The sequence below is a fragment of the Doryrhamphus excisus genome, chromosome 15, assembly GCF_030265055.1.
Source record: "Doryrhamphus excisus isolate RoL2022-K1 chromosome 15, RoL_Dexc_1.0, whole genome shotgun sequence".
Classification (NCBI taxonomy): Eukaryota; Metazoa; Chordata; class Actinopteri; order Syngnathiformes; family Syngnathidae; genus Doryrhamphus; species Doryrhamphus excisus.
Genome location: NC_080480.1, coordinates 3,717,092 through 3,729,767, shown reverse-complemented (window position 1 = coordinate 3,729,767; position 12,676 = coordinate 3,717,092). Strand labels below are relative to the sequence as shown.

The 12,676-nt window shown below is 40.2% G+C and overlaps 2 protein-coding genes across 2 annotated transcripts; one reads left to right on the top strand and one right to left on the bottom strand.

Moving 5' to 3' along the window:
• Positions 1 to 594: 594 nt before the first annotated feature.
• Positions 595 to 4,491, top strand: zgc:55558 (GTPase KRas). The gene is made up of 5 exons (XM_058048151.1): positions 595 to 899; positions 1,124 to 1,243; positions 1,662 to 1,840; positions 3,261 to 3,420; positions 4,106 to 4,491. The coding sequence occupies exons 2-5, from the start codon at positions 1,133 to 1,135 to the stop codon at positions 4,217 to 4,219; spliced, it is 564 nt and encodes a 187-aa protein (XP_057904134.1). The 5' UTR covers positions 595 to 899; positions 1,124 to 1,132; the 3' UTR covers positions 4,220 to 4,491.
• A 1,795-nt stretch (positions 4,492 to 6,286) lies between these two features.
• Positions 6,287 to 12,588, bottom strand: cbx7a (chromobox homolog 7a). The gene is made up of 6 exons (XM_058050468.1): positions 12,257 to 12,588; positions 10,621 to 10,664; positions 10,444 to 10,509; positions 10,280 to 10,346; positions 8,734 to 9,019; positions 6,287 to 8,660 (listed from the first exon to the last, which is right to left on the bottom strand). Exons 1-6 carry the CDS (start codon positions 12,323 to 12,325, stop codon positions 8,272 to 8,274), a joined length of 921 nt encoding a protein of 306 aa, XP_057906451.1. The 5' UTR covers positions 12,326 to 12,588; the 3' UTR covers positions 6,287 to 8,271.
• Between the last annotated feature and the right edge of the window lie 88 nt (positions 12,589 to 12,676).

Sequence of the window (12,676 nt, the reverse complement as noted above, 5' to 3'; positions counted from 1 at the left end):
TCAATAGCCATTTCCTCTCATTTTGTGTCATTCTCTCAAGGACAGATGGACACAGGATTATCTGTGTGATTTTAGGCAAAGATTAGATAAGAGAGCAGATGCACTCAGTGGGAGAGTGTGGCAGCAACATGAACGTCACAATGTCATGATGGTGGATCAGTGTGTGTGTGTGCGTGTATGCTGTATGTTCTGCACAGTGACCACTAGAGGGCGATAAATGAGCGTAAATCGGCAAGACTGGTGTTGTGACTGTAAATACTTTGTAGCAACATTTAAATTACAAAATCAATGTTGACTGCAATTTGTATGCGAAATAATATTTTTGAATTAATGGAATAAGCTCCCTAGTGAGGATATGCGGTAAAAAATCAATGAATTAATAGTGATACTTACAAAATACGGTGTATATTACAGCACTGATAAACGCTGAGGTAAGTTCCAGTGTCTACAGGGTTCCCCAGAGACCACGCCTAACTATAAATCATTACAATTTCTGATTGGATAGTTCATTTAAAAGTAGGTGGGATCGAAGTTTGAATCTCTACTACGATTGGACGAATTTGATGTCTGTTGTAAAGCCCTCTTTTGATTGGAGGTTTGAGGAGGGGATTAACGCAATGATTTGGACCGCTTGAAGCGCAATGGAGGTTTAATGAGGATTTTTATAAATTCCGGCTTTTATTTATTCACAACTTTTAGCTAGTTAAGGTACAGAAGTTTTTGTAACTGTCGACGTCTTTTATATTCAGTTGGAGCCAAAAAGAAGCCTCGACGACTTTTCTCAAAGTGTTTCTTCGTGTGGTTTTGGGGAAGGAAATAGTCCAGAGGCTAAAGCTATGTAGCAAGCTAATCTCATACATTTGCTAGTGACCTGCTAATCAATTTAGACGCTATTAAAGGTAAGTCTTGTTTTCTTTTCTTCCTTTTTTCCATATAAACTTTGTTTCACAAGTCATTAACGACAACAGTGACGTAACTAGAATGTGCAAGAGTGTTAAAAGTTAAATCAGGGTCGCCATGTCGAATGTGTATCAGATTAGATGCTATCAGTTTCACCTGCAGGTCAACCAAACGACGACGACGACGATTGTTTGTGCTGACATTTTTGTTGTTTTGTTTGCAGTTTGCAGGCATGACGGAGTACAAGCTTGTTGTGGTGGGTGCAGGAGGCGTGGGCAAGAGTGCTCTAACCATCCAACTCATCCAGAACCACTTTGTGGACGAATATGATCCAACCATTGAGGTGGGAAGGCCATTTCCGGGTTTTGTATCTTGCCTTGACTCTTTGGCTTGTTTGTGCCTAAACGCATCTTTTGGCTTAGTATTAGTGACTAGTTAGTGTTTGACTCATCCCACAACTCTTTGTAACTAACTGACTGTACTGTACGTGAAACAAGAAATATGACTCAAGTCATGTGACACAGGGGACTTTATTGATAGAAATGAGTAGAAATGGTATAAATAAGTCCAAAACATGGCTGGCTCACTCACTTGACAGTACATTAATTTATAGAAAAATTTAAAAATCAGTAGTAAATGTTATATTTTTGTAGCACTGCATTTGGGGGCCATAAAGTATACAATTTATTGGCAATGTTTTTTTGACATTTCAGTTTATTGCAGCACAAAGCGTGAATTGCAGTGTTTGTGTTTCCTTGCAGGACTCCTACAGGAAGCAGGTGGTGATCGACGGAGAGACGTGTCTGTTGGACATCCTGGACACGGCAGGTCAGGAGGAGTACAGCGCCATGAGGGACCAGTACATGAGGACGGGGGAGGGCTTCCTCTGCGTGTACGCCATCAACAACACCAAATCCTTTGAAGATGTTCACCTCTATAGGTACTATGCGAGATGCGAGATACGGCTGCATCGTTAGCAGCCTCCTGGAACGATAATTCCTTATATCAGGGGTCTCAAACTCAATTTACCTGGGGGCCACTGGAGCTAGGGTCTGGGCAAGGCTGGGCCGCATCAAAAAAAAAAGATAAAACATTCCACTGTTCTCAAATATCTTAATTTTTATTTTTCTGCACAAAATAAGATAAAAAATAAATAAACAAATCAAGAATAAAGAAAATCAATCCATCAGTAATAAATACATAAATATAATAATAAAACAGCAAATAATAAAAACTTAAGAAACCACATATAGTTGGTGGGTAGACAAATTATTTTTTCAGATTAAAATGAACAAAGCATTATTAGAGCCCAGTAGACATGACAAAACACAACTATAGTCACATTTATACTTTTTTTTTTATTTACAACATATTGCGCAACTGCAGGGTCTTGAGACACACGCTAACTCGCAAACTAGAAAGCTAGCGACCTAAACGGTAGCCTTTGAGTTATTTCCTTTAAACTTAAACAGCCAAAAACTTACCACTTCCACACGGATAGGGAGGATAACTATTAACAGTTATTTAACCTTTAACATGAACATTAATCAAACGTAATAATTTTTTCTGGGTACATGATACCATACAGCATCCGTATCAAACTTGCGCAGGGACGCACTAACATTAAACTTTCATATATAAGGCGGGGGCCTCAAACTAGTGTTCTGCGGGCCACATTTGGCCCGCGTGTTTGAGACCATGAACTGAAGACTCGTAATCGTAGGATTCTGTTTTTAAGATATATATATTTTTTAATCATATCGAGATACGTATTGAATCAACAGAGATTTACAACCCTAACAGGTACTTGAAGGCCACATTTCCACTAAGACCTAATAGGGATTGCTCGTACACGGTACGTTAATGACATCATCCACTCAAAGGAGCGTTGAGTGTTTTGAAAGTTCTTCCTCTTGCTCGGAACTCTTACTTGAACTAGTGTTTGATATTGTGTGTGTGTGTGTTGTTTTAGGGAACATATGTACTAGTTCTCAAGCAAAAGACACCAAAATAGAACAAAACCCGCTCAGGTTTTTCTTTATTCTTGTGATCATTGAATTGAAACTAATTTAAAGTGTCGGAACTGACACAGACGGGTTTAGATTGAATGTCTTTTGGGTTATATTTGGATTTCTTTGTTTAATTATTATATATCTTTTAGGAAATTGCTCAAACAGGGGCTGTCAGAGACGCTTATAGAAGCGTACAGACAATAATACAGGTCATGTGACCAGATCCTGTTCGATTAGTTGTGTTTTTAAGCATTTGTGGCAAAATCTGGTGCACTACTTGACTGCAACCAGCATGGATGGAGTTGGGTTGAGCTTGACTGTCAGTGGCTTCATCTGTCTTGCCCCCAGAGAGCAGATCAACAGGGTGAAGGACAGCGACAGTGTCCCCATGGTGCTGGTGGGCAACAAGAGCGACCTGAGCTCGCGCTCGGTGGAGACGCGACAAGCGCAGGAACTGGCCCGAAGTTACGGCGTGCCCTTTGTGGAGACCTCAGCCAAAACCAGACAGGTAGGTGTGGTGGCAAAGATGGCCGCATGCGTAAACTTTTTTTTTTAGGATATCTGTGGTTTGTGGGACATGGACACAAACACGTCTCCCAAAGCATTTTGAGCACAGCCTACAGTGGGTGCTACATATGTCATTTATGCCAATTATATTTTGAATATAAATATTTAATACATGTTTTAAAAATGTATTTGTATTTTAATTTTGAAATAATATAATTTAAAAATATTTTTTAGATTAATATTTTCCAAAAATGTTTTGAAATGTAAAAAACAATTAAAATATATATAAATGGTAATTCAAATTATGAATAAAAGTATTAATACATTATTTGTATTTTATTTTTTGTTATACTTTTAAAGACAAAACTTTTAAATATTGAAATAAGACAAAAATATATTTTTTAAATTATATGTGTGTGTGTATATGTATGTATATATATATATATATATATATATATATATAATATACAATATAAATATACAATAATATAAATATTTAAAAAATATATATTTTTGTCTTATTTCAATATTTTTTAGTTTTGTCTTTAAAAAGTATTTTAAAAAATACAAATAATGTATTAATACTTTTTTCATAATTTTAATTACTATGTATATATATTTAATATAGTGTGTTTGTGTATATATCTGTATGTACAACTGAGATTGAAACAATGTCTTGTCGTCAGGGCGTGGAGGAAGCGTTCTACTCACTAGTACGGGAGATCAGAAGATACAAGGAGACCAACCGCAGCAACAAGAAGAGCAAGAAGAACACTCAGAGACGTTGTATGATACTATAGCAGCACACGCATACACACACACACACACACACACACACACACACACAAACCAAGCCCCTCCCTTATGTCAGGTAGGTAACACCACCTCCAATGTATTTGTCCATTTAATGTGAACTTTTATTTTTTTTTGAAGACCACTTTTCTTGTAACTAGCAGCATTCGATTATTATTTTTTATTTTGGCAAAAAAACAAAAACATTTGTTGCTACAGTAAGTGGCGTGTTGCCGCACTTTGCACTGATGACTCATTCAGACTAAATGGTAAAAGGCTGGTGACGTTTCTGTATGGATTTTTGACACACATACATAAATGTTTGAAATAATCAATAATCATTAGGTAGGCAAAAAGTAGCCACATGGGGGCACTGCCATTACTTATTACTGGATTTCATGTGACATCACATCCAGTTGTCGCTGCCTCTAAGAGATGGGTAAACAAGCATAGTTGTTACTATACAATGCAATGCAAAATTGACACATACTTTTCCATTCTTGTATGTGGAAACTGTTTAAATAAGTATTTCTGAACGCAATTACTAAGATTAGTCCATCACCACAGAGAGAAAAAGTTCAGGAAACAACAAAAACCTCAAAAAGTTTGCTAACCCTGTCGCTGTAGTTGAGTGGATCCCAGTATGTAAGCGGTGAGGAAAAACAAACACAATTTATACTATTGTTGGAACTCAAAAATAATGAAAAGCAGAAATATACCTACAAAAATGTCCAACGATGCTCCTCAAAGAAGGCGATTCAGGCCTGAAATTCATCTCAAACTTGACTATGGAATTAATTTTGATAAACAGATTTGGTGTAAGAACGCAACAAGACATGTTAGAAGCATTATTTTCATTATGTCCGACAGTGAATATGAGCGACTACCTATTATTATTATTATTATTCACTTTAATTTCCAAAATATTGCACAAACATACTGAGTGTGAATGTATGTGTCTGATTGTGAAAGTGACGCAAACTGCCTCTAGGTTAGGGTGCTTTACCCTAACATTTTCCACTTCCTGTTTGTACTTGAGAACACATGGCATTAACTTTAGTAATTTTTTCCTAATTAAAATGACTTTACTGAGCACAGCCCACAGCCAACCACCATTGACTCCCAACTAACTGCCTAGAAATAAAGGAAACACATTTATTTCCAAAACAGCGGTATTTTTAATTGTAATACACGTTCACTGTGATGATTTACCAAAGTTGACGCACAACCGCTGTCTGCGGTTGAAGAACGGCTTGAAAGTGAAAGTCACCACATTATTAGGTCAACCAATGTCTCAGATCCTGTTAAGTTAGAAACAACGTAAACACTTAGTCATACCGGTACACTGTTGCCATTTTAATGACTAAAATCATTTACAGTACATTAAGGGCTTTTTAGAATGACCTTTTGAGTGTAAACGCACGAGCATCATGGAAACCAAACGCAGCCTTGCGCTTCAAGTATTTAAGCGTTAATTTAATCCTGTAATCCTTGAACTGAAATCCACTGACAAGTCACCTGCTGTCTGATGGCCGTTTCCACTTCCACTTGTAGATCAAGTAGGATCATTGAGGCTTCTTTAATAGGTTGACACTACAGTAGTCATTTGGCTGATTTTCATTTGTTTTCTTTAGAAGAAAGCGCCCTCTAGTGGAGATACATGAAAGACATGTATAAATGCTGACTGAATATTCTTTTGGCCTCATTTGTAGTAAAAAGTTAACAGACCTTGGTTTTATTTTATCATGTACAATATCTAACTATCAATTACAATAGTTACTACTTACACGCATGCTAAGACCCTCATGGAAATTACATTCAACAAAACAAACAAACAAAATTTGCGCTTCTTAGAGTGGCCTTTTATTGTGGCCAGCCTATAGACTTATATCCTCGGACCGTCCTGGATTTTATACACGACAAAAAATTAAGCTCTACAACAAAAGTGTTAGCGCTTCTTAGAGTTACCTTTTATTGTGGCCAGCCTTTAGATTTATATGCTCAGACCCTCCTGGATTTGACACACAACAAAAAAAAATTAAGCTCCACAACAAAAGTGTTGTTAGCGCTTCTTGGGGTAACCTTTTATTGTGGACAGACATTATATGCTCAGATTCTCCTGGATTTTACACACAACAAAAATATCAGCTCCACAACAAAAGTGTTGTTGGCGCTTCTTGAAGTGACCTTTTATTGTGGCCAGCCTATAGATTTATCGGCTCAGACTCTCCTAGATTTTACATGCAACAAAATATAAGCTCCACAACAAAATTGTTGTTAGCGCTTCTTGGAGTGACCTTTTATTGTGGCCAGCCTATAGACTTATATGCTCAGATCCTCCTGGATTTTACACACAACAAAAATGTTGTAGGCGCTTCTTGGAGTGACCTTTTATTGTGGCCAGCCTATAGATTTATTGTCTCAGACCCTCTTAGATTTTACACGCAACAAAAATATCAGCTCCACAACAAAAGTGTTGTTGGCGCTTCTTGGAGGGACCTTTTATTGTGGCCAGTCTCTAGATTTATCGGCTAAGACCCTCCTGGATTTTACACACAACAAAAAAACAAAGGTCTTCAACAAAAGTGTTGTTAGCTCTTCTTGGAGTGACCTTTTATTGTGGCCAGCCTATAGACTTTTATATTCTCAGACCCTTCTGGATTTTACACACAACAAAAACCTCAGCTCCACAACAAAATGTTGTTAGCGCTTCTTGGAGTGACCTTTTATTGTGGCCAGCCTTTTGACTTATATGCTCAGACCCTCATGGATTTGACACACACAAGTGTGGTTAGCGCTTCTTGGAGTGACCTTTTATTGTGGCCAGCCTATAGATTTATATTCTCAGACCCTCCTGGATTTTACACGGATTTTACACACAACAAAAAATGAAGGTCTACAACAAAAGTGCTGTTGGCACTTCTTGGAGTGACCTTTTATTGTGGCCAGCCTATAGACTTATATTCTCAGACCCTCCTGGATTTTACCCACAACAAAAATATCAGCTCAACAAAAGTGTTGTTAGCGCTTCTTGGAGTGACCTTTTATTGTGGCCAGCCTATAGCTTTATCTGCTCAGACTCTCCTAGATTTTACTAGATTATATTGCTTACTAACACTAATACATGTGCCCAGGCACAGATTCTCCATTATATAGAGATTATGTATGAGATGATGATTTATTATGATTAATATAGTTCAAATATCCAAACTTAAGTAGTTCTAACTTTAGAATTTCTTTGAAAAAAACATGTACCTAGAAAGGTTAAAGGTTGTACATAAACCAACTTTTATTAACCAAATAGTTATTTTATTACATCATTACCGGAAATGCAGTCGAAATAAACGATCTCAGACACATAAGTTAGTTTAGCTTATACACGTGACATGCAATAAATAACAAAGGCTCACTACTGTCCCATCTAATGTACTCCTGGCGTACATGATCCTACAAAGCGTTAACAGCAGCAGTGTAAAACGATATCATCCTCCTTTTGACGAGCACAAAGGCTAGTAGTGTAAAGAGTGGACTATCAACTGGTGATACAAAAATAGAACCAAGTAGCATTTATAGGACTTAAAACGGACAAAACAGACAGCAAACACAACATTACTTCTTTTTTTGTGCATCCTTCTTCCTTCAAATGCAAGAACTTCATCTGAGCAGCAGCAGCAGTCATTGTTTTATTTAGTCTTTTTTGTTTTATTTCTGGTGGGACAGAAATAAACTTGACTCCGGAAAGGCGATGTCTGCACAAAAAGGTATTCATAAGAAAAAAAGAGGGCCGATGGAAAGAGGGCCCCCGAGAGAAGATACAGTATCAGATTAGGATGCTGGAAAGCACTGAGTAAAAAGTAGCTGCATGGAAGTAGTAGTGTGTTTATTTGACTGCTGTCTTTGCCGTCTGCCTCTTTTTAGCCATTTTTGTGGACATTCTGGTTGCCTAGTAAAAGCCACAATAATAAAAATCACTTTTAAAGTCAAAGGCAATAATGTCTTCTCAGCAGGAAAAGGAGTGTATCTTTGTAAACATGAGTATTTACATCAGTTAGCAAGTCCGCTAACATCCGCTAAAGAAGCCCTCCGCCTCGGCGGCCTCCTTAAAAGTCACCGTCAGCGAGTTGATGGTCACTTTTGTCACGATCACCTTCCCGAAATGCTCCGAACCGCCTTCCGTTGTCGTGGTAACGCACTGATTATCACTCGCCGTCTCGACGCTCGCGATCACCGAGCGCACGCCGGGACTCTCCGGCTGTGACGCCGCCCCCTCTTCACCTGTGTCCCCGCACACGTGGTTGCCCGTGGTAACCGCGTCTCCTGCTCCGTCGTCCGACCTTGAGGCAGTGTCCTCACACAATTGGTCGCACACGACGTCTGCGCTTTCCTCCATCGCCTCCATCTCCAAGTCGTGTCGCTCCAGCGCCGGCGGCGAGCTGCACTCCGACGGACCTTCAAAGGGTAAAAAGATATTTAGAAACCACCTTTTAGAGGTCAAATGTCATATTCACGGTCAAAAACAAACCATATAAGCTGTCTTCACGTCGCTCTTCTGCAGTGCTTTCCGACTCTTGCTTCTCTTCTTCGCTTGTGTCTTCCCAGTCCGCCACCTTCTGCCTGTTCGGCCGAGCGAGCGATCTACGCTTGGAAATCTGCTGCTTGTTTCGCCTCCTCGCCGAGCGACAGTACGGGCCTCCACGCTCGCCGTTGTCCACATCTGTGCTCATGGATCGGGTGAGTGAGAGACGCAGCCTGGGCGGAGGTTTGTCTGCAGGCTTGTGGGCACTCCGGAGGTCCATGGCGAAGAGGTTCTGGAAGGAGAACCAGAAATGAGACCTCAGGTACCTTCATGATCTGATGAGATCCAATACAATACAATAACAACAATGCTCTTGATTGATACTCCAAAATATGACACTTATTTAACTCTGAACTTCCTTGATGAGCCTTTCTAGTCCGCGTTCTGCCTTCTTACCGCATCCACTATTACAGCTCTTTTTTTTTTCCAACTTTTTTCAACTGTAGTCTTCTGCTGTGGAATGAAGCGGAAACCTACCACACCCTTATCGGGGGTGCTAACGGGACCCAAAAATGCAGAAAATTACATTTTTTTTGGGTGCTGATTTTTGGGAAAAATGGTAAAGGGTTAGGCTTTCGTTTTTTTTCAACTTTTTTTTCAACTCTTTTCATTTGCAGTTTTCTGCTGTGGAATGAAGTGGAAGCCTCCCACACCCTCATCAGGGGTCCCGGAAAGACCCAGAAATGAAAAAAAAAAAAAACCCACCATATTTTTGAGGTGTTGATTTTTGGAAAAAAAACGTAAGGGGTTAGCCTTTGGTTTTTTTTCAGCCTTTTTTCAACTCTTTGAAATTGCAGTTTTCTGATGTGGAATGAAGTGGAAACCTCCCACACCCTCATTGGGGGTCCCGGAAGGACCCATAAATGCAAAAAAAGACAAATTTTTCAAGGTGTTGATTTTTGGAAAAAATGGTAAGGGGTTAGCCTTTGTTTTTTGTTTTTGTTTTTTTTTTTTACTTTTTTTCAACTCTTAAATTGCAGTTTTCTGATGTGGAATGAAGTGGAAACCTCCCACACCCTCATCGGGGGTCCCGGCAGGACCCAGAAATGCAAAAAAAACACCATATTTTTCAGGTGTTGATTTTTGGAAAAAAAGTTTTTTTTAAAGTTTTTTTTCAACTCTTAAATTGCAGTTTTCTGATGTGGAATGAAGTGGAAACCTCACACATCCTCATCGGGGGTCCCGGAAGGACCCAAAAATGCAAAAAAACCACCATATTTTTGAGGTGTTGATTTTTGGAAAAAAAAAGTAAGGGGTTAGCCTTTCGTTTTTTTTTTCAACTTTTTTTTTTTAACTCTTTTAATTGCTGTCCTGTACTTTCAAGGCCATCCACAAGCTCACGCCTCACACTGTCCTTCATTTATTCCTTAAATGTTGATTTTATCCGTTACTGTTTTTATCTGTATCTTCTAAAATGTCCTTGAGTGTTAAAGCTAGACGCTTACAGTGTGAGTATACATTTGTACAGGAATAAACAAGATAGATACTCTACCCTCAGGACCAGACTTCTGGGTCGGAGACCTTTCCTGCGATAGGCCAGAGCTCGGATCTTCTCCTGACTGCCACCGAAAGAGACGAGAAAAAAAACAAACAAAGTGAGTGACCCACAACAACAGTTAGCCAACCGTACATGACCCAAAAAACAACCACACTTACTTCTCTTCATAGGCATGGACCAAACAAGGGTCCAGAATATTGTCCTCTGGTTCCCAAGTGCTGTACCTACCAACATGAACACACATGAACATCAATCATCATCATCATCATCATCATCATGGTGACCATGCTGGAAACGGGATGAAGTCATTGGATGATGACTCAGCGCTGACTCACTTTGGGGGCCATCCCTGCCACTTCAGTAGGTACTCCACGTTACCCTGCACAGTGCAAGAAACGGACACATCAATATATACAATACACATATTATATTTCATATATTCATAATCCATATGGACTTGTATTAATACATATGTTACATTCATGACATGGCAGTTAAATAGGACAAGATGTCCTTTTCCAAGGTAATCAATTATATAATAATGAATTTAATATCTAAAAAGGGCTGCACGGTGGTCGAGTGGTTAGCGCATAGCCCTCACAGCTATAGGAGACCAGGGTTCAATTCCACCCTCTGCCATCTCTGTGTGGAGTTTGCATGTTCTCCGGTTTCCTCCCACATTCCAAAAACATGCTAGGTTAATTAGCGGACTCCAAATTGTCCATAGGTATGAATGTGAGTGTGAATGGTTGTTTGTCTATATGTGCCCTGTGATTGGCTGGCCACCAGTCCAGGGTGTACCCCGCCTCTCTCTCACCGGAAGACAGCTGGGATAGGCTCCAGCATTCCAATGACCCTCATGAGGATAAGCAGTAAGGCGTAAAGCAATGAATCTTGCACACAATAAAACTAAAATAAAGTAAAATTATTCCAACAACATGCATGCTAGGTTAATTAGCAACTCCAAATTGTCCATAGGTATGAATGTGAGTGTGAATGGTTGTTTGTCTATATGTGCCCTGTGATTGGCTGGCTGGCCACCAGTCCAGGGTGTACCCCACCTCTTGCCCCAAGACAGCTGGGATAGGCTCCAGCACCCCCGCGAGGATAAAATGAATGAATGAATATCTAAAAATAGTTATGTCAGGACTGTGAAAAGTTTGTAAACTACTACGCTAATCTTATAAATCTAACACTACCGCTACTGTTAACACACTTGCAGTATTTTAGTACAACATAAATATTTTTTGTAGTTCATAAAAGAAATGAACTTAAAAGTCGATTTATGTCCTAAACAGGTATACATTAACACCATGTTTGATTGTGTACATAATGTACTTACAGTACGTGCACGTGCAAGTGGGCTGTATTTTTCTCCCCCCTACTCCCCACCCTTCGGAGGAATGACGTCAGTAAGCGTCCCCATTCTTTATTTGACATGACGTCACATGGTCACACGAGCCGGGCGCTTTTTTTCCCCCCTCTCCACTCCACGCACGCACACTTCTATAGAAGCGTACACCGTGTGCTCTGATAGGCGGGGCCACGGGAAGGCGTAAACAACGTGCTGCGTGTTGCGCAACAGTCACGTCATTGTGGAACAATTGGAACCTGACGTACGTTGTAATCGTGTAATAACTTTTATAAATATATATATATTGAGATATGCCGTTAATAATAATAAAATAATAATAATGTGAGTGCCGATCGGACACCATCACGCCACGCACACCCCTCTCCATCACAGTGCACTACATCTGCGTGGGATCCTATACAAACATGCATCTTAACTTTACTCTTCTAGTAATAAAAAATACTTTATATGCGATTACGCGCAGGAGTAAAATGACAAGTGCGTGGCCTTGTTTGTGTCCACCGTGGACGCTACACTCCTCCACTGGTGGTGGAAAAGCAGATGGAAAAATAAGTTATGTAAGTTTCCGCGGAGTGGATGAAAGTGTCGTCGCTCACCTTTCGGACTCTCTTCTTAGTGATGGACTCCACTGCGAACACTTGGTCTCCGATGGATGACAGCTCCATGCCCGCGCTAAAACAACCAGGCTGGTGGGGGGGAAATAGAAGGGCGGGAATAAAGAATAAAAGTCCGGAACAATAAAGTCTTGCTTCCGGCGACCCAAATCCCTCCCGAGGTCGCTGGCTGCGTGGTCGGCGTCCTGCAGAGTGTCCTCCTGGCTCACTTTTTCAAATCTGCGACACATCAACACGGGACGACGCGTTGCTTTAAGTCGCGCGCGCGCCTCCGACGCCATTACGTAGGGCCGAGCCCCCAAATGCGTGGCTGCGCTCGCGGGAACGCGCACGCAAACAAGAGCGGAGTGCAGAGAGAGAGAGAGGGAGGGACAAGGTCAGTGTGCAAATTAGGGAGGAGGA